This window comes from Serinus canaria, chromosome Z, assembly GCF_022539315.1.
Source record: "Serinus canaria isolate serCan28SL12 chromosome Z, serCan2020, whole genome shotgun sequence".
NCBI lineage: Eukaryota > Metazoa > Chordata > Aves > Passeriformes > Fringillidae > Serinus > Serinus canaria.
Window position 1 is genome coordinate 75,432,647 of NC_066343.1, and position 20,924 is coordinate 75,453,570.

The 20,924-nt window shown below is 48.3% G+C and overlaps 1 protein-coding gene and 1 long non-coding RNA gene across 9 annotated transcripts in view; one reads left to right on the top strand and one right to left on the bottom strand.

Annotated features, from left to right (window-relative positions):
* NEDD4L (NEDD4 like E3 ubiquitin protein ligase) overlaps window positions 1–16,546 on the top strand; it is an 81,011-nt gene extending 64,465 nt beyond the window's left edge. For 7 of the 8 annotated variants that reach the window (XM_030237289.2, XM_030237290.2, XM_009099650.4 and 4 more), the window contains 18 exons: window positions 257–388; window positions 850–969; window positions 1,603–1,800; window positions 2,207–2,284; window positions 3,596–3,650; window positions 7,514–7,572; window positions 8,870–8,935; window positions 9,400–9,629; window positions 10,232–10,353; window positions 11,118–11,188; window positions 11,291–11,386; window positions 12,419–12,492; window positions 13,477–13,537; window positions 13,838–13,897; window positions 14,362–14,469; window positions 14,783–14,879; window positions 15,138–15,210; window positions 16,171–16,546. In XM_030237289.2, the coding sequence (XP_030093149.1) occupies window positions 257–388; window positions 850–969; window positions 1,603–1,800; window positions 2,207–2,284; window positions 3,596–3,650; window positions 7,514–7,572; window positions 8,870–8,935; window positions 9,400–9,629; window positions 10,232–10,353; window positions 11,118–11,188; window positions 11,291–11,386; window positions 12,419–12,492; window positions 13,477–13,537; window positions 13,838–13,897; window positions 14,362–14,469; window positions 14,783–14,879; window positions 15,138–15,210; window positions 16,171–16,273 (1,803 nt within the window). In that variant the 3' untranslated portion in view covers window positions 16,274–16,546. Of the gene's footprint in view, window positions 1–256; window positions 389–849; window positions 970–1,602; window positions 1,801–2,206; window positions 2,285–3,595; window positions 3,651–3,739; window positions 4,920–7,513; window positions 7,573–8,869; window positions 8,936–9,399; window positions 9,630–10,231; window positions 10,354–11,117; window positions 11,189–11,290; window positions 11,387–12,418; window positions 12,493–13,476; window positions 13,538–13,837; window positions 13,898–14,361; window positions 14,470–14,782; window positions 14,880–15,137; window positions 15,211–16,170 lie in introns of those variants that run through there. The other variant, XM_050986528.1, reaches the window with a different exon arrangement.
* LOC115485118 (uncharacterized) lies at window positions 374–20,249 on the bottom strand. The gene is made up of 3 exons (XR_003945868.2): window positions 17,695–20,249; window positions 12,546–12,600; window positions 374–461 (listed from the first exon to the last, which is right to left on the bottom strand). It is a non-coding gene; the product is annotated as an uncharacterized LOC115485118 (long non-coding RNA).
* Window positions 20,250–20,924: the final 675 nt, after the last annotated feature.

Genomic DNA, 20,924 nt, shown 5'->3' on the forward strand with positions numbered 1-20,924 from the left:
AAACTAACATATTTTTGTCCCAAATTTGCTCAACATTTCTGAAAACGCTGCAAATGTACTCAAATACTGACATGGTTTAGGGACGTGGATGTGACATTGAATTATGACAAAGTAATTTTTCCATATGGTGGTTGTGATTAAGAAGAGTGTGAGTTAACAAGTTGCCTTTTTTTTTTTTACAAACAATAGAGTTTAAAATTTAAAGGTTTTTTTATCTGTTATAAAATAAGAATTCAATGATTTCTTGCCTGAGCAGCCTTCTGTGGCTTACGTGCACACCACGCCGGGCTTGCCTTCGGGCTGGGAGGAGCGCAAGGACGCCAAGGGCCGGACCTACTACGTCAACCACAACAACCGGACCACAACGTGGACACGGCCCATCATGCAGGTACCCTGCTGCTTCCTGGGAGCCAGCACTTGGCTTGCCTGAGAGTCATTCAGCTGGGGCAGCTTCCAGAAATCTGAAATTGAAAGGAAATATCCTAATCATTGTCATGACAATACAGATGTATCAGTAAAAGCTGCAATAATTTGGGGTGGTTTTGGTTACTTCTTTTAATTATGTCAAGGCACAGGTTGATTGCTGCAGGAAAAGGAATTTCCAGAGATGCAGAGGAGCTCTTAAAAGGAGGCAGATGTGTTCTTTGGATTAAATGTGAAAGTTGGATCAAGCCATTAATAGAACCATAGGTTCTTGGCCCTTCCAGTGGAATTACATTAAATACCCTTGATGGCCTTTAAGGAAATCTGGTTTAGAACAGTAGTGATGATAACAATGCCATCAGTTTTACCGTGTCCTACGCGTGGGCAGTGTTTGTGACGTTTGTGACCTGGCTTTGCTCTGCACAGCTCGCCGAGGACGGCATGGTGGGGCCGGGCACGAGCAGCAGCAACCACCTGAGCGAGCCGCAGATCCGGCGGCCCCGCAGCCTCAGCTCGCCCACCGTCACCCTGTCAGCGCCGCTCGAGGTGAGCCCTCCCGGCTGCTCCTGCACTCCTCACTGCATTGCTTCCAAGTCTCTTTCCAAGGAATTCCAAGTGCTGGGGACTGATGCTCACTGTGACGTGGCTGAGGAATAGCTGAAGTGACTCCCTGAGCAATCAAAGCCTCTGTGTGTTTGACTTGTGGTGGTGTGGTTCAGACTCTCGTCTCAGCTACTCAAGGCTGTGCTGAAGAGAGCCAGTTCTTCAGATCGTGCTTAAGTGTTTGAAGAGCTGTGGCTCACACAGCCTTGCACTTACAGGCTTCTTGTAGATGAGTTATATTGCCCCTGAAGCACAAAACACTGCTTTTGTCTTTTCCTTTGTAAAATGAAACGTGGACATGTCCAGGGCAGATGCAGAGGAAGGTACAATCAGGTGTAAATACTGGGGACACTGTCATTGCAGAGGAAGGCTCGGAACACCATGTCCTTTACAGCAAAAGACTGGGCATGTTAGAAAGCACAGATAGAGCTAATTAAGTTCTACTAAATCAGTCCCAGCATTTAGTTCTGGTATTAATTCCATGTGGAAAGAAAAGCTATTTGCTGTGAGGCCAGGTTGGGTTGGTTTTGCAGCCCCAAGTGCCGTGTGTGCAATGGTGCCGTTTCCTCCCCGCAGGGCATGAAGGACTCTCCGGTGCGCAGGGCGGTGAAGGACACCCTGTCCAACCCCCAGTCCCCACAGCCGTCCCCCTACAATTCCCCCAAGCCCCAGCACAAGGGGGCCCAGAGCTTCCTGCCCCCGGGCTGGGAGATGCGCATCGCCCCGAACGGCCGCCCCTTCTTCATCGACCACAACACCAAGACCACCACCTGGGTAAGGGCGCTCCGGCCGAGGCCCCAGGGCCACGGTCCCATCTCTGTCTTCCTGCTGCATGCCCCTATTTCAGCATGGCACTTGTCTTTGTGTTTTTAAGAGACAAAAATGTGTGTGTAGATGTAAAAGCCCTTGTAGAGTGCAGGCATCCTAAGAACAGGCCTGTGATTTATGAAGCAAATCCTTGGACATAGCACACATTTAATGGAGTCAGATCTTACATCACCCTAAATCACTCAGCACTGGAAAATTCATTGCACTGTAGAAATCCTAATAAGGCTTGTTTTGTTTTACTCTACGAAAAGAAAAGAATAACTGTAACGTAGGAGGATTTCCAGATAAGTCTGCTTGACTTTGCAGATCTGCCTTGATCTGTTGGATTTACAGTTGCATACCTGTGTTCCAGGAGGATCCACGGCTGAAGTTTCCGGTGCATTTGAGATCCAAAGCGTCTCTGAACCCCAATGATTTGGGCCCTCTTCCTGTAAGTGATGCTGTGCCTGTGTTCTAACCTACACCTCCTGTCCCAGGGCTCTGCTCTGGGTACAGGCTGCTGCAGCTCTTCTTGGAGGCTCTGGAGCCCTGCTGTGCCCTGGGGCTTGCTCAGGCCCTCCAGAGCCAGCCCAGAAGGCTCTAACTCACTCATGGCCTTTTTTTGTGCTACTGAAGTGTTGAGCTTTGCACACTCTCACCTGGGCTGTGTCTGACTGTGCTTTTAGATAAACATAATCACTGCTTAGGAAAAACAGAGCAGATTGTGCCAAGCAAGCTCTATCAGTGCACCAGCATATTCTAGCATTTAGAAATCAGAATACATTTTGATTTTTCAATGAAACCTCCATCTTTTGCAGAGCAAATCATCAATTTAATGTCAGAAGTTTTGTCATACTTGTAATCAAAGTATAATGGGGATTTACAGACATATCAAATGCAGAGCTTTGCTTTGTTTTTATAATACTCCAGCCCTTAAAGGTAGAGAGTAATGTGTGAAAGCTGACACATTCCTGGTCACAGCAGCAGGAATGCTCTTTGGCTTTAGGAAGCAGCTGTGCTCTTGCAGTTGTCCAGGTACACGGGGCCTGTGTTACCCTTGGAGGCACTGAAGGCCCAATTACAATTTGTTCTGTTAACTGCAAGGGGTGAAACATGCAGTGAAACCAGGGTAGCCTGACCTGTCACTAGCAACAGATTTCACCTCAGTTAAACCTCCTGCTTTGGAGCGAGGTTGGGATGACTACGGAATTTAACACGAGTTTCTCCAACAAGACTGAAGTGAAATAATTTCTCCTCTGTATTTTCTGGCAGCCCAGGCTGGCCAGCATTGCCTGTCCCTACAGCCTGCCATCCGCTCTCCTTTCTGCACTGCAGGCGCCTGGGACCTGAGAAAAGGGAAGGGATGAAAAGGGAAGCACTGAGGACTAGGTTAGGACATTCTTGTCCCACTGTACAGGGAGCCTGGGTTACACATTTACAGTAAATAACCCACATGGCTTTCAGAAGTAGGAGCAGAAACTTTCCAGCTAAGCCACGATGGACCATCTGTTCTCTGTGATTGTTTGCTCACAGAGGAAATGGGTGGGAATCCTGAAGCAAGGTTTCCACTATAAAAAATATTCCCTGCACCTATATAAGAGCTAGGTCTGAGTCTGCCTGCATTTGTGGCCTTGCCGTTATGTATCTGGTCACTTGGGGTTTCCTACCTCAAAAGTGTGAGCAATGCACTGCTTCAGGCTGGGTGAGACTGATGCTATTTCACTTACTCTCTCATTTCTTTGTTTTTATTTCCCATTTCCAGCCTGGCTGGGAGGAAAGAATACACCTGGATGGAAGAACATTTTATATAGACCATAGTAAGTAAGCACTCAGGTACTAGAGCAAATAGACAAAGGGAGGTACTAAGTATTGAAGTGAAAGCTTTGTGATTTTACTCTTCATTTAGGAAGCCAGGTGTTGATATGTGGAGACATTGATACCAGAGACTTAGTGCCCTCCTACGGTACTGTACATTCACTGGAAGCTTGCTTTAATTGGCTCATCAAGCTTTGTCCCTCTCTGACTTGTGAAGCATTAACATTTCCTCTCTGTGGTTTATTTTGTTCTTGTTGATATTTTGGATTTGTTGTTGTTGTTGTTGATGATCCCATGGCTTATTTGCACTTAATAAATTAAAATATAAACTAGGAATAGAAAATAAGATGAGAAAAGATCCTGTAGCCACAGCTCCACACATAGGCAGTGGAGCAATTAGCACTGAGAAGTACTTTCCTCTGCTTTCAGGTCTGTGGCAGTGCTGATTCTGATCTTATTTCCTATTTAGAGCATGTGAAACTGCACCAGCCCATTAATATTCTCCAGTTCTGTTAGTGGAGTTTTAGTGTAAGTGATGTTTCATTGTAGATTTGTCTTCCTAGAGCATCTCAGAACTGCTGTGTGAGTTTTGTTGGTGTTTGGAAACAAAACAGCCCACAAAGGCTGGGCTGGGTCTTCTTATAATAATTTCTTCACAGCCATAGCTAACTCTCATAACCATCAGAGAAGTGTGCACAGAGAGTTAAACCTAAACTTACCCATGTTTGACAGAACTAGGTTTGTCCCTCAGTATCACAGACTCCCACGCTCGTCCTTGGAGATGACAATATTAAGTCATTATTAAAAGACTGCCTTTAAAGTAATACCAATTTTGAAATGGTATAAATAGTTTTAACTAAACATCAGAAATAATGTTGAGCACCCAATGAACCTCTTCCAAATTTCAGTACAGAGCTATTCTCCTTTATCCCTTCTGTAATTGTTTTTGCCAACAGAGATCTGGAAATATAACTATGGCCAATGATTCTAAACTGCTGCCGATAAGGAGTCACAGGATAAAGGTGTCCCATTTAAAACATCTGTGTAACTGCTGAGCCTCCCAATCTTTTAAAACTCTTTAATTTTTCAGTCTCCTAAAGCTATTTGAGCATGTATAAGTCTCTAAAATGGAATGTTAAAGTCATACATTAATTAGAATTCCTCAAAGAATTTGTTAGGAAGCAAAATTTATGTGCATCTGAATTCTCCCTCTAGTCTCTTTTGATCTGAGTGGATTTAGCTTCTTATATAGCATTTTTCACAAAAGTTCAGGGAAGCTTTTGGTAATGCTGCCTGTTTCCAGCAGATGTCCCTTTGGTCCCAGCCTGGTGCCTGAGCACTGCTGTGGTGGCTGGGCTGGGGGGCCTGGAGAGCCAGGGGCTGTGCCACTGCCAGGACAGAAAACCAGCAGGACAAGTCTGACAGAGTCAGCTGCTGGTCAGGTCCTGCTTCCCTGCTACGTTTTGTACCTCTGCTGCATAGTTCTCCAGCGCTGTTTGTGCTATTTTTGAGATGTTTTTCTCATCCCTGGGAGAAAGTGCCAAAGTCCCCTGCAGCCAGCTCAGCCCCTCTGCTGTGCACAGGGCCCAGGAGCACTGAGTACTGATGCAGCACACCCGTGTTACTGGTACCAGAGGCTGGGTGTGACAGTGAACCCCTCTCCCTGGCTCCCTGGGCTCTTACCTTTCATGGACACTGGTGTTCCCTGTGCCCTGCACACTGCTGCCATTCCTGGGAGCCTCCCAGGAATGTGCTGTCTACCTGTTGGAAGGGATCAGAAGGGAAAACAACCATTCTGCAAGCATTTTCTGACCCAGTGACTCACAGACAGGGGGATGGATACACTGAATGGGCTCCCCTCAAAGTCTGTCCACATCCACCTGCACATGGTGATAGTCACAATATGCATCAGTGATTTACACAAGGAATTAGAGGGCAGCATTCCTTAGTTCAGCAGGAAGCAGCAGGGCAGGAGAGGGGAGAGGGCCTCACTGAAATGGGATGGGAAGGCAGAGTGAGTCTGGCAAATGGCCACTGCAGTGTGCAGGAAGAGGCTGTGGAAGGAGAACTGCAAAGTATTACTCAGAATGGGAGTAAATTAGCAGAATTTGGGTTGAAAAGGGCATGAAAAATACCATCACCTGGTCATGAGCTATCTCACCCTGTGATGTATTGACAGGAGTGCCTAAATCCAACCTGGAGTAACCCTTCTGATGCCATCAGCACTGGGAATGTCTGTCTGTGACAGTTCTGAATCTGGTAGGGGGGTCCCAAACTTCAGGGAAATAGTGGCCCCATTGGAAAGGAGGGAGAAGAGGGAATCCTCAAAGGCCTGAGAGCCTGCTTTATGACAGAGAATTGTATTGGTGGGAAGACTCAAATTTTTGAAAATGTTGAGACTTTTGAAAATGTTCTTCAAAAAGAATGAGTTTGTTATTCACATCCACTTGGGATAGGACAGAGAATCCTGAGCTACAGTTCCAGGTGAGGTGGTTCATGCCAGACCCTTGTAGCCCTGGAACACCATTTTTAATATGGAGTCCCTGTAGGACTCTGAAAAGAAATTAGACTGAGATTTGTTGGTGTCATTGCACACCCTGAAGTACAGAGAGCAAAGAGCTGACACACTGTCAGTCATTTCCACTTGTGTTACCTCTGATTCCACAGAAAACTGGCACTGTGGTTTGTGGCTGCTGGTGCCAAGAAGGTGACCAGAGAACTTTGTAGAAGGGAATTGCAGTGTAGGGGTTGAAAACAGAAAGGGTGGGCCTGGGTGTCTGCCTTGGCAGCAGCTCTGCTCCATGCATCTCTGGGATCTCTGGAGCTCAGGCTGGCAACCCTCCAGCATTCCCATAAGTGATAAATAGCTTTAATGTGTGAAGAGAAACTAAAATAGTATTTTACTATTAAATTAACTAATTGATCAAGTGTCTTGAAATGTGCTTGCAGTCATTTAGAATTTTCTCCAGTTAACATTTGCTGAATGACACCTTTCAGATCCCAGTCCCTCTTAAACCAGCTTGGGATTTAAACTTTACAGGGCTTTTCCAGTTCTAGAGATATGGAAAATGCAATCTTGATTCCTGATAGCCAGTTCATAACCCAGAGCAGTGTCTGTAACAAACAGAGGGATGGCAGGCTGAGGGTGACCAACACCTCACCATTGCAGGTGGCTCCTGGGGTGGGGTTTGGAGCATTGTCTTATTGTTGCAACACCATTGTTTTGTTGTGATTCTGTCGTGTTCAGAATCTTGGAAGGAGCAGCTGTCTGGAGGCAGGGAAGGGGAGTCCCACCATGGTCCTGTAGAACCTTCCCTGTTATCCTCCTGGTGCTCTTCAAAGCCGCAGATGGAAAGAACTGGGCTGTGTTGTGCCACTGACAGCATCTCCATTGGTCATAAATGGATGATTTTCTTGCACCAAAACAGGACAGTTCTGCCTCCCTTTACCTTCTCATTAAAACAGAGTCTAGGAAAAATGTTACTCCCTCCAAATCTAGAAGTATGATACTTCAGCTGTCTATGCAAAATTTCCTAAGTAACCTAGGGTGTCATTGCCAAAAGTTTGGGTTCCTTTTCCTGTCGGGCTGTGCATCTCCAATCCCAGCCCATGTTCAAATGAACATGTTCACTCACTCCTGCAGATGTTGCCATCAAAGCAGTGCAAGTTCCCTGGGTTCTGGGGTAGTTCTGTGTTTTTGAGTGAATGTTTTCAAATAACAGTGTGTTGGAGCTGGGGAGGGTGGGGAGACACGAGCCTTTGCTAACCCTGACAGACCTGAGCAGTGCCAGGGAGAAAAAAACCAACAGAAATTCACAGTGTGGTACCAGAGAAGCCATGGGATCATTTCTTTTGTTATTTGCAGATAATAAAATTACCCAGTGGGAAGACCCCAGGCTGCAGAACCCAGCCATCACGGGCCCAGTAAGTACTGCTGTGGGATCTTCCATGAAGTGCCCTGACTGGGTACAGCTGGAACAGCAGCAGGCCCTGTCTGCTCCCCACATCAGGGGTGGGCAGCCTGGGGAGCAGGAGCTCTGCCAGTCCACATCCTAAGTCAGAAAAAGCTGGGAATGTCACACCCAAGCTCCGGGCAGTCTCCCAGATTGTCCAGGGTTTGGGGTGGTTGTGGAGAAGTGCTCCTATTTACCCATTACCTGGGTCATTACTGACAGCAGGATTTTACTGAGCTGACACACTGTTCTATTGATTTTGGGATCTGTGGGCAATGAAAAGCTCTTTACACTTGGGAGGAGAGATGTGGGCCTTTGTAGATTCAAAGGGTGAAAAAAAGACCAAAAACAGGTCTGTCAGTTTAAGAGACATAAAGCTTCCTTCAGATAAACAGGGGTTTCAGAATACCCGCCTTAGAAAAAAATAAATACAGCATTTTACTTCAGTATCAAATTTTTAAAATATCAAAGAGCGATTCTTTGACTTTTTCTGCTGGGTTATGCCAGTTTATGCCATTTTATGGTATTCTGAGGGATCAGGCTTCCAATCCCAAGATGTTTCCTGGTGCCATTTGTACCTTTTTATTCTGCATAAGTCCTTGGGACCTTTAAGAGTTTCAGGACACGGCAGACGAGCCTGCTGCAGGGTTAAATTCCAATTGCTTGGTAATAATATCAATAATAGTCACTTTTTGACCACAGTTGCTTTTGGAGGGATTTACTAATTTATCAGGCATTTAAAACTGGAGATCCTCACACACAGCCCTGTGCAAATTGCTAGTAGACCTCTCCCCAGAAATGCTGAGCATAATTAAAGAGACTATTGGAGAAAGTTTGTTTGAAGGAAGTGAAGTTGTCACAGTCTCCTTGAGCAACTGACAGAGGTTTGTTTGTTGGTTTTAAGAGAAAGCAGGAGCTAATCAGTTTCACAGAGGCACTAAGGATTCATCTGAACACTTTCAATAATATTTCTGGTGCCATGACAAACAGAATTACTTCAATTGCATTTCACATAGTGTTTAAATAAAGGAAACACATAGAAAGATTATTTAATGGCTGTAGTAAAGTCATATTAACATCAGTAAAATGATCAGAGTAAAATGATGTCATGTTATGGGATTTTTAAATCTCTCCTGGCTGCTGTGGCTCATGGGTGGGTTTGGGGGAGCCCATAGCACAGTGTGTGGGTCGTACATCCCTTTTGAAGGCTGTGGGGTACCAAAGTGCTGAGAAGCAGCAATGACACATCCTCCCACTGCTCCCAACAGGCAGTGCCGTACTCCAGGGAGTTCAAGCAGAAGTACGACTATTTCCGCAAGAAGCTAAAGAAACCTGTGAGTAGAACCAGCTCGGGGGCTGCAGGGCACTCCTGCCAGGTTACTGCATTGTGCTGCTCTTCAGGGGCTCAAGTAGGAGCCAAAAACACGAAGCAGAGTTTGAATTTGATGGGTTTCTCAACAAAAAGCTTTTCTAAATCTTTAAGACTCACATTTTTTCTAGATAAATGCAAATGCCCTTAAAATAGACCACAGACAATCTTTCTCCTTGTCTCCTTATTTGTTTGATACTTTTCTTGTCATTTTCATCAAATATTTACCATAGAAGTCTGCAGCACTGTTCTGAACTGGCCCAGTTTCCCCCCTGCTCTCAGCCTGTGAACTGGGAGAGCATTGGGAAATAAAACCATGGGGTCCTGGAACACCAGGTTTCTGAGCTGGCACTGGGCTGTTGTCAACCAGTAATTTACACAAAGACTTATTTCTTGAGACTAACAAGGGTAATCTAATCTTTCACACAGGCTGACATACCCAACAGATTTGAGATGAAATTACACAGAAATAACATTTTTGAAGAGTCCTACAGAAGAATCATGTCTGTGAAGAGACCTGATGTACTAAAAGCCAGACTCTGGATTGAATTTGAGTCAGAAAAAGGACTTGACTATGGAGGTGTGGCCAGAGAATGGTTTTTTCTCTTGTCCAAGGAGATGTTTAACCCTTACTATGGTCTCTTTGAATACTCAGCAACGTAAGTGTCCATTTAATACTTGTATTCTCAAGGGATATACTTTACATTTTGCCTAAGAGGCAAAGTTGCTCTGGGCAGAAGTAGCTCCTCCTTCCCAGGGTGCCCTGGGCAGCCCCACTGCCCTGTAGAGAGCCTCTGGAATTCTCCCTGAGAACCCAGAAAATGTTTCCACTGCTCAGACAATATCCAGGGCAGAAAAACTGCAGGTTTTGAGGCCAGTAATGCTGAAGGGACCAATGTCACAGAAAAGCCCCTTTCCTCTGCTGCCCAGAGCTCCAGCACTCGTTCACACGGCAGGCAGGCAGGCAGTGACCTCCCAGAACTGTAAAATGGGGACTGCCCAGCCTTAAGACCTTGGAGCAATCTGTTAGTGCAAGGGGAGAGGGCATCTCTTGCTCACAGTGGGTTTGGTTTGCTGCTGGCTCAGCCCTTCAGCCCTCAGTGGCTCCGTGGTGGGGCAGACTGGAAAGGACTTGGACACGGCCCCATGGCGCTGTTGAAGGGACATGTCCCTAAGCACAAGTTATTTATTAACATATCTGAGTATGTGCTTATTTAAAGACTTGGTACTTTAGCTATTTTTTTTTCTTTCCCCAAAAAAGGGACAACTATACACTTCAGATTAATCCTAATTCAGGTCTCTGTAACGAAGACCATCTGTCCTACTTCACGTTCATTGGCCGGGTGGCCGGCCTGGCCGTGTACCACGGGAAGCTGCTGGACGGTGAGTCCTGCTCCTGCTCTGCTGCTGCCACTGGGCTTTGGGGAAGGAAATGCACCTGCTTGAGAGTGCTGGGGACAGTCTGGGACTGGCACTCTTGAGCCTTGAATGGTGATGCACAAAATTACAGTGCCTTACTCAACAAGTGGGTTTCATACAAAGTTTTGCTCCTTTCTCCACTCAAGTTAAAACTCTAGAACCAGCATGAGCACTGTCTCTGGAGGAGAAGCATGGAATTTGTATCAGTCATTTCCATGCAGACCTGCAGCCAAACTAGGGGGGTCAAATGCAGCATATTTTGATATGTAAAATTATTGCTGAAGATTTTAATTACAATTTCTGCTGCATTTTGAAATCTCACACCAGGCAGACATTACTGATCAGATTTTCCTGAGCACTGGTGCAGAATAGGAAACAGAGGAATCCTGAGCAGAGGAAGCAACCTGGTTTTCAGGCAGCTCCTTGGAGAGAGGAGCAGTGATTTTAAATGGGATAGTGTGCCCTGAGCTCAATTCCCCAGCTCTCTCTGCCATTAACGTTAGGGTGGTCAGTGGAGTATGGTAGTTAGTGGATAACTGTAGAAACTGAAAAATTGGGCTTTCTGTGCCTCGATAAACCTGAGCTGCTATGATGCTGTTGCAGTTGCAGGACTTACTTACAGTCAGGAGGTGAGAGGAAATGCCAGGGGTGATGCCCTCAAGCAGTCGTACCTTTATGGAATGTGCAGGTGCAGAGCAGGGCACGTAACGCTCTCCTCTCTCTTGCAGGCTTCTTCATCAGACCTTTCTACAAGATGATGCTGGGCAAGCCCATAACGCTGAAGGACATGGAATCAGTGGTAAGCCCCCATTTAACCCATGCCAGCGCTCACAGGCCATGGGTATCTACAACTCTGCACTAGTTGCCCATTTTCAAACTGCCTAATTGTGATCTGCCCTAGGATAGCGAATACTACAACTCTCTGAAGTGGATCCTGGAGAATGACCCTACAGAGCTGGATCTTATGTTTTGTATAGATGAGGAAAACTTTGGACAGGTATGTAAAGGTTATTTACATCTTAGAACTGGTTCTTGCCAACAAGTACCTCAGTACTGAGCAGAGCCTCGTGGTGGTGAATGCACTGATCAGCCTTCACCTCACTGTGTTCCCAAATGGGGCTGGGGGTGCCACATTCCTGTCAGGGAGCCACGACATCTCTGGGACAAGCTGGAAATGCAGCTGAGTAAAACACTTGCAATGAGGAGGAATAAAGGTGTCCCAGGGACTGCTTGGCTTTCTGAGGTCGAAGGTGTTCTCGGAGGAGAGGGGCAGAATGATGCCAGGGAGGGCCTCTCTGTCGTGCCTGTCACAGCAGCAGCTGGTACGACAGGGTGGGGGGCAACTGCCAGGTTTAAAAGGGTCACAGTCAATGGGTAACTTTTGCCATTACAAATAAAAATGTTGTAGACATTAAATTAATTTGCTTAGAGGCTTTTATGACCTTTTTTATTGTCTTCCCTTTGTTTACTTCAGAGACCAAGATCCTGGCTCCAGGTATAACTGGACGTGGGGACTATAGGGTCTTTTATAAAAACTTACTTCAACAATTCAAACTATGCACTCAATGTCCTGTCAGAAACATTCTGATCCGCTTTTCAGTGCATTTTTTCCTGAAGCAGCATAAGGTTATGGATTACAATGAGAACTAGGGAGAGTATTGAAGCCACAGAATAGAGAGGTTTTGTAATCTACTGGTTGACTTCGGCAGTTTCAATATGTGATTTAGCTTCTTTTATTATAAAAACTTATAATTTTGTGTATGTAAAGTACGTACTTAGTGGTTATATTTTATAGAAATATATCATATTATTATTATAAGTAATAATTATAATAAAATTATTAGTAAATGGCCAGCTTCTCTCTGCCAGTTTTCTCTTCTGCTAGCGCAAGTTTGTTCAAAAGTGTAAATCAATTTACTAATGATTTCCTGATACTGCTTGTAAAATGCTGCTCAGGGAGAGCGGGTTCTGGGACAAAGTCCCAGATGTCCTCAAATAACAGGAAGTTTTTTGATCTTCTGAAATACAGACATATCAAGTGGACCTGAAGCCCAATGGGTCTGAAATCATGGTAACAAATGAAAACAAGCGGGAATACATTGAGTAAGTATCATTATGGAACATGCCTGGGAGTAAGAAGGAGCAGTTGCACTTACAATTGACTCTGCTGCAATTCCTGTCCTTTGTACTGCACAAGAGCATCAGGGATCGCTGGAAAAAAAAAAAATCTTACTGTTCTCACTGGTTATATCCAGTCAGACATAAGAACAAAGAGTAAATTAAATTACATGCTTTATTCTCCTGAAATTCCCCCCATGGAAATGTGCATCTCCAGCATCTGGCTCGAGTTCAGATGAGCCAGAAGGTGCTCTCCAGCCTGACCGTCATCCCATTGTCCTCCTCTGCCAGTCACAGACCAGAGCCAGGATTCCAGTGCCAGCATTCCTAGCAAAAATTGGCCAAATCTGAAACTAGGTTTTATTTTCAGCTTTCCCAGTTCTTTTGCCTACCAGGATGTAAAATGCTGAATTCACTTATACCTGCTGGCATTTTAAATCAGGGCCTTTTCCAAGGTGAAAGACATTAAAATTGATACATTCACACAAATTAGGAATTCATTTCCAGTGCCTGGACCTGGAGCAATTCCATGCTTGGAACTGATTTTTTATGCCTGCACCTGTCAGGTGTTTGTGCTGTGGGCAAGGTGTCCCTTTGATGCTGCAGTTTATTTCTTTATTTATAGGTGAGATGCTGTCCTGACAGCTCTCCTCAGAGCTTGCAGACTTTGCTGGGAATTTTTAAATACTCAGTGCTCTGGAAGAATAAAATGTCTGCTCATGTAGGTACCTACAGGAGCGAAAATATTCCCACTGTGATTTGGTCACAGTCACAGGGGTTTTTGGTTTGTTTCCTCAAAATTCCATCAGTCACCAGCCAATAAATTGGAACAACTGGTGAAAGCTGCTTAGTTACCTGAAGTTGTAAATGACAAACTGAAAGCACTTGGGGTTGCAGAAACCTCTGAACACTTGGCTGTGACCTGCTAGTGAGTTTGTTTTTCTGATGGGGTTTTGTTTCTTTCTGCAGCCTGGTCATCCAGTGGCGGTTTGTCAACAGAGTGCAGAAACAAATGAATGCCTTTCTGGAGGTGAGGCTCTTTAGCTCCTTTCTTTCACAAAAGTAGGGATTTTTTTTCTAACACAAATTTCTTACCCACTGGTGTCTGTGAAAAGGGAGCAGGGAGCTTTGGCAGGGAATGCAAATAGAATACTTTCATTTATGCTTTTTCAGTTTTATCTTGTGTAAGAATATATCATCTTCCCCTTATGAGAATAAGGTCATTCTCTTTCAAGTTTAATTATTTGAGCTTGAGGTAATTAGGTCATTGATGTTTTTAATTAGGATTTATGTGGGATGAGAGTTTTAACTTTGCTCTTTTTCTTTTTAGGGGTTCACAGAACTGCTTCCTATTGATCTGATTAAAATTTTTGATGAAAATGAACTGGAGGTGAGTCAATTTGGTGCCCCAAGCTGACAGATGTGCCATGTTCTGGGCTCTTCTGTCATCCATCCCTCTCCCTAAGGGAATGTGCAGACACAGCTGTCTTGCTCAGAGTTGGAAATTAGATGTTTCTTCCTAATTAATAAATCCATCCTTGACATGCAAAGAACTGCACTCAGGGAGGTGGTTGAGGGTGTACCTCTAAAGCCTGGAAGTAACTTAGTGGATAAGTGCCATCATGCCCCTGCCAGTCACATTTGAGCCAAACACGTGGAAGTTGCTGTCACATTATGGCAGTGTGCAGCCGTTCTCCAGTGACTGGAATACTCTGTGGAGAAGGTCTGACTCTCCCCTATGTGTGCATAAATGACTGAAGGTCAGAGCCCTGAGGGGCAGTGACACCTTGTGTCACCCCGTGAGCACAGAGAAACACACACTCATTCACATCCCACCGTTGTGTTTCCCTGCAGTTACTGATGTGTGGCCTTGGTGACGTGGATGTCAATGACTGGAGACAACACACCATCTACAAAAATGGTTACTGCCCAAATCATCCTGTTATCCAGTGGTTCTGGAAGGTAAGACTGGCACCACCTCTGACTGGTCCTGTCAGTGAAAGTTATTGCCCTTTTATGCAATCATTTTTCTTCATGAAAACTGCTAAGAATGGGGGTGTTGTGCTGGGGGGCAGGACCTGCTCCCATCTCACTCAGCGAGGGCAGGTGTAGCTCTTGCTAGAGCAGCCCACGGATGGCACCTGGAGCAGAGCCAATCCATTGTGTCCTGAGGGTTGGCTCATACAGAAGGTGATTCCTGCTGGCTTTGGGCTGCTCTTAGGGCCCATCCAGGCCGGGTAGGAGGCTGAGGCTGATGGTGTCCATTTGCCAACAGGCCGTTCTGCTGATGGATGCTGAGAAACGGATCCGGCTCCTGCAGTTTGTGACCGGGACGTCACGCGTGCCTATGAACGGATTTGCTGAACTTTATGGTGAGCTGCTCACGGCAATCCAGCCAGCCTCTGACCCACACATAGCACTCAGCTGGAAATGCTGGTCTCATTGTGCAAGCTCTGAAACCAGCTCACTGGGCTTGGAAAGAAAGAACCACATTCCCGTTGCTTTAATGTACCTGTTACAGGTGAAGAATCCAGCCCACAGCTGATGCCACATTTCACGTTAAAAGTAATGTCGAGGCAGTCTCTGGAGTGTCCAGCAGTTTGTTTCATACGGTTTTCATTTTCACCCAGGTTCAAATGGTCCTCAACTGTTTACAATAGAGCAGTGGGGAAGTCCTGATAAGCTGCCCCGGGCTCACACCTGGTAAGTCACCAAAGCATAAGCTCCAGAGCTGCTCCTGCCAGAAGGGCCATGCTGCTGACCATGCATCAAACAGCATTTGATCCCGTGGGTCCCCAGTGCCTTCACAAACTGAGAAACTGAAGGATGTTATTTTATTTCCCATATCCTACTAAGTGTGTAATGAACTCCAGCAAGTCAGACATCACCAAACAGCCATAAAAAGCCCATAAATCATTGGAGAATTCAAAACAAATGTAAGATTATAAGATAATTTTATAAGATAATTTAACCCTGGTTTATAGCTTTTGCAGACATTGAAAGCATTCAGTACAAATTTGTCTTGCTCTGTTACATTTAAGGAATGTGGCTTTTTAAAGAAAAATGGTGCTGAATAGACTATAAGTACAGATTAGGGGATCTTTGTGTGAAACTAATAATAGAATAATGTGCTTTAATTAAAAAAAAACAAACAAAACCACCAAACCTGAAAACAAAAGCACAAAACCTACCAAACACAAATACAAATACTACCCTGAACACGCTGCAAAAACAACCCTTCCCCTTTGGGTTCCAGTTCTCTGCTAGCTTTTACCTTCAGAAGATTTACTCTTGGATGTTTAATCTTTTTCCCCTCCAGAGAGCAAAGGATCTGTCCTCTAAATCCAGAATATCTTTGCTAAGCTTCAAGAAATCAGTCCTTTGACAAAGATTGTTTTCCATCATCTAAATATAGTGAAGGGCTTTCTGTTGGCTTTTTTCCTCTCCAAAGTGATTCTTACCAAATTGTGGCTCCAGCTTTCCAAAGGAAGGCAGCACACAGTTACTGGAGAGCTCAGCTTGGGCAGGTGTGAAGCACGCAGGGAACACTGTGGACCACAGGCTCCATTCTTAATCAAGACCCCTAATTATTTATTCTTTTCTCGTTCTTTAAAACTGTTTTCCCATGGACTATTTGAGTGACCCTTTCCTTGTCCCTTCCAGCTTTAACCGCCTAGACTTACCTCTGTACGAATCTTTTGAGGACCTGCGGGAGAAGCTCCTCATGGCCGTGGAGAATGCCCAAGGGTTTGAAGGGGTGGATTAACTTTGCAGCAGCCATTCCCTCTGCAAGCACGTTCTGCTGGCTTTGGCACCTGCCCGAGGGACTCCGAGGGCTCGTGGCACAGCAGTTGCCCGGCGCTGGCTCTGGAGTAAAGCCCGGCAGTGCGGGGGCCGAGCCCCGAGGCTGGGGCTGTCACCTGGGGTGGCCTTGCTGATGTTCCCGCACCAGTTGCGAACTGATCACATTTCAGCAGGACTTACTCTATTTATGTTGTGCCTCTGTAGGCAAAGCCCTTAATAAATATTTTACACAATTTCTAATGGCAATGAACGGAATTAATCATTTTACAGGTATAGTATTACAACTCATGTTTACTTCTTAATTGATTTAAGCATTTTCAGATTTTATTTCATTACAATTAAATATCATATACTTGGAAAAATGAGCATTTTTCTTAATTTCATACCAGATTTTTTTTTTTCAAAGCACGTTGAGCCTTGTGTTCCTAAACCAGGAGAGTAGGAGAAAGCTCTGTTGGAAGCTTTCTTTCCATGGGCTGTTTCTCAAAAGCAACTCTCTTCATTAAGCACATCACTGTTGTTCTGTATCCAGAAGTACGGGCTGGATGTTGCATTTTTGTATAAGTACTAGAAGAGTGTCAAGGCACAGCAGAGCCCTGACACAGCATGTCCAGATCTCTGTTCTACTGAAACTGCCTCATTACTGCCAAGCTGTACATGTGCTACAAAGCATCTGGGCTGGGGCTGGCATTTAGCCTTTTAGGAGAACATGCTGAACCCTGTCATTCTCTCTGTACAGTGATTCGTTTGCCATCCTTTCTGCATTCCTGTTTGCAATGGAGGCATTCCAAATGAAATCTGGCACTCTGGAACACAGCTCTGTTCTGGCTCCTGTTTGTGTGCACTTGCTAGTGAACCTAATTAACGCTGGGGTTGTTAATTTCTAACAGCACCAACTCTGAAGGCACTTTCTGTACTGCCAGGAAGGCAGACCTGGTTTGAGCATAAAGTTAATGGGATTTTACTCCTTCCTACTACACATGTCCTTCTATGGTGAATTTGCCTGCTGCTGTGTAAGAGAAAACCCCACCAGCTCCAGACTGGAGCCTGCAGACATGTTCCTCAGTAATTGTTTCTGTGATTTCTTTTTTACTTACAAAGATTTATTTAATATACACTGCTATCTAATCCATTTTGTTACCTATGACATGTTGCATGCCTAATCTATAATGTCTGAGTTGCATCTGTTTTCTGGCAGATTAAAGGTGACAGATTTGTGCTTGCCCCAGTGCAGTGACATGGTGACAGCACTGCTGGAGCAGGGCTGGTTCCACTGACCTGCAGCTCTGCCCCAGCCTGCTCCCCAGCATCCAAGCAAGATGACACCACTTGCCAAAACAAACTTCCACCTCACTGCCAACAGTTTTTGAGCCCTAGCCTTACCTGCATCCAGCCACGCTGCAGAGCCTGGGATACAGCATCACCCAGCTGGGAAGAAGCCTCACTGCCAGTAGCATTCAGCAGTTATGGTCCTAGTCCTGAGGATGATTAGGACAGTACTTGAGTGCAGTTCAAGATTCCTTCTCTATTAAATATGCTTCCTGACATTCCTGCCTGACCTTTTCCATCTGAGGAGCGAGTTGGAACGCAATACAGTGGCTGGCGTCAGAGTAGACAGGAATACCGGACTGCCTGCTTGGCTCTGGGGATAGAAGAGATAAATCCAGGTATTCCCACTAACCTGTTCATAATGCACAGCTGATTCTAACGTGGAACCCCGGAGTGTCCCGGGAGGCAGGGCCCGGGCGACATCGGGGGCCGGGCCAGGCGGCTTCAGGAGCGGGCCCGACACAGGTGCGCGGGGCGGGGCCGAGGTGATTTAACCCCCAGAAATCGCCCGTCGGCCATTTGCTCACTATGAGCGCGGTGAGAGTAGGAGCTCCTTGTCCCGGCTTCCCAGGTGAGTCGTGGGGGCTTCGGCTTCCCCACCTCTCCCTCTCCTTTCTTCCCGAATTTCTCTTCTTTTTCCCCCTTCCCTCTGCCCCCAAAACCTCCCCTCCTTCCCCCCTGCCACGTAGCCCTCCTTCCTTCTCCCTGTATTCCCCTTTTTCTTCCCCACTTCACCCCCTATCCTCGGCCCCCCAAAAACCACCGCTCCTCTCTCCCCCCGCTACCACTCCTTTCTCCTCCCCGTATTCCTCTTCCTTATCCCCTATCCTTCTGCCCCCCAAAAGCGCCCTGCCCACCTAGCCCTCCTTCCTTCTCTCGCATTCTTTTTCTTTCTGCCCCTTCCTCCCCATCCTTCTCCCCCCGAACTTGGGTTCGAGCCACAGAGAAAGTGGGGGAGAGGAAGGAGAGCATCGGGTCTCACACGGCAGATGTCGGATGAGCGGCCCGAGCAGTGCCCCGGTCTTACCCCGGGCGCAGTCGAGAGCGGCAGAGGCGAACAGTTCCCTCTGCCCGCGATGATCCAGCCCCGTTCCTTCCGCTGCGTCCCCCGGGGGTGCGGTGGCCTCTGGGGCCCGTGGGGGGCTCGGTGTCCCCGCGGGGGCTGCGGGTCGGCGCCGTGTCCGCCAGGGGGTGCCCCTCGGGGCGCGTAGGGTCCCGGGGCCGGCGCAGGTGGGTCCCGTGCCCCGCCCGCTTCCAGCCGCGATCTAGCGGCTGTTCCAGGGAAAAGCGCCGTCCTGGCGGGCCCGGCACCGGCACAGCCCCGGCTCCCCGCAGCCTCGGAGCCCCATGCCGGCCGGAGCAGGAGCGGCAGCACCGGGCTCGGTTCTAGAGCCCGTTCCAGAGCGGCTCTTCCCGCCCGCGGCGATGCCGGTCCCGATCCCAGCCTCAGTCCCGCCTCGATCGTCCGGCCCCAGGACTCACACACCGCCCGCCGAGGAAGAAGCGGCTCTGCCCAGCTTCCACAATAGACACCGGCAGGACCAGGATCCGAATCCCCGGGCCCAGATCCTGGTCCCGGCCCCACCTGAGCGCCTTGGACTCTGCACAGCGCCGGGAGCAGCCCCCGGTCCGAGTTTCTGCACAGCACCGAGCGACGGTCCCGCCACATGCCGAGACAAGCATCCACCGCACAAAGCGGGGCGGGCGCGGATCCGCCGGGATTTGCGGACGGGGCGGGGCCGGCACAGGTGTGGCGGGCGGGGCCAGCACAGGTGTGCGAGGCACAGAGCGGCTGCGCGGGGCGGGGCCTTGGGGGATTTAAACCGCAGGGAGAAGGCCATTTGCTCGGCGCTTGGTGAGTGAGGCTGTGACTGGCTGGGCTCTATTTCTTTTTCCCAATAGTTTTCTACTGCGTTTCTTTTCTTTTGTATTTCTTTTTCTCTATACCTCTCCTTTCTACTCTTCTTTCCTCCCCAAACCCCCCCCTCCCTCTCCCCCCTACCCCCACACCAATTCCCCTACTCACCCCTACCCTACACCTCCATCCTCTTCCTCTTGCTTCCTCCCTTCCGTCCCCAAACGGGCTCCTCTCTGCCCTCTCTCCCTGCTCCCCTTCCCCCCCCCGAGTCTCCCCCCAACTGCCTTCAGTCCTTTTCCTTCCTCCACTCTTCTTTCCCCACCTTGGCTCCATGTGCCCCCTTTCCAGGATACCTTCCCCCCGACAACTTCCCTCTCCATCCCCTCAACCTGCCTTCTATCCTTCCTCCACCCTGCCTTCCCCCCAGCCCCGTTCCCCTGCTGCCCTGCACAGTCCGGCTTCTCCCCACCTGCCCTCTGTCCTTGTCACCCCCACCTCGACTAGCCTCTCTCCCCCCCGTATGTCCAGTCTCCATCGCCTGCTCTCTCTCTTTCCTCGCAGCCGCGGGGCTCGGGGTGCCGGGCAATAATAAAGCCCAGAGGGCCGGAGCCCGGCGCCCCCGCCCCCGCTGGGGTCCCCGCACGGGGCCGGACCCGCTCTGCGGATCCCCCCATTCCAGTCCAGCACACCGCCCGACCCTGCGGGGGCTCCGGCTTTCCTAACATCACACTGGGGGGCTCGGGGCTGGGGGATCAGGGAGAGCCCCCTCAATAGGAGGGGGTCCTGGGGGGGGGGGGCGGGTCGGGGCGGCCCCCGTCCGGAGGAGGGGGTCCGGGCGAGGGCGGCGGGGCAGAGGGGTGCCACCCCCCCCCCCCTCCAGGCCCCACCCCCCCTCCGCATCCCCTCCTAAGGAGAGGGCCCTCCCCGACCTCTCCCCCCCTTTCCCGGGACCCTCTCCTAAGGAGGGCGCCCCCGTGTGACGGGGGAAGCGGAGCCCCGGCCGCGTCCCCTGTGTTCACCCCCACGGGAACTGCATGGGGACACCGCCAAGGGGCTCCAGCGCGGTCCGGGCGCCGGCCCTGTGGGCTTTATTATTGTCCGGCACCCCCAGCCCCGCGGCTGAAGGGGAAAGAAGGAAAGGGGAGAACGGGAAGAGAGGAGGGATGGCAGGGGATGAGAAGGGGCAGGGAGGGAGGTCGGGCTGTGCAGGAAAGCGGGAGGGGAAGGGAAAGCCCCGGAGGGGGGGAAGAGGGAGGGTGGACAGAGGAGGGAGAGAGGGGGAACAGAAGGGAGTAGCGGAGTAGGGACTGGACAGGAACGAGTGGGGGGTCGGGTTTAGGGGAGAAAGAACGGGAATACGGGGAGGAGGAAGGAAGAGTAGAGCGGGGGACAGGAGGGGCGGCCGACAAGGGAGGAGAGGGAAAGG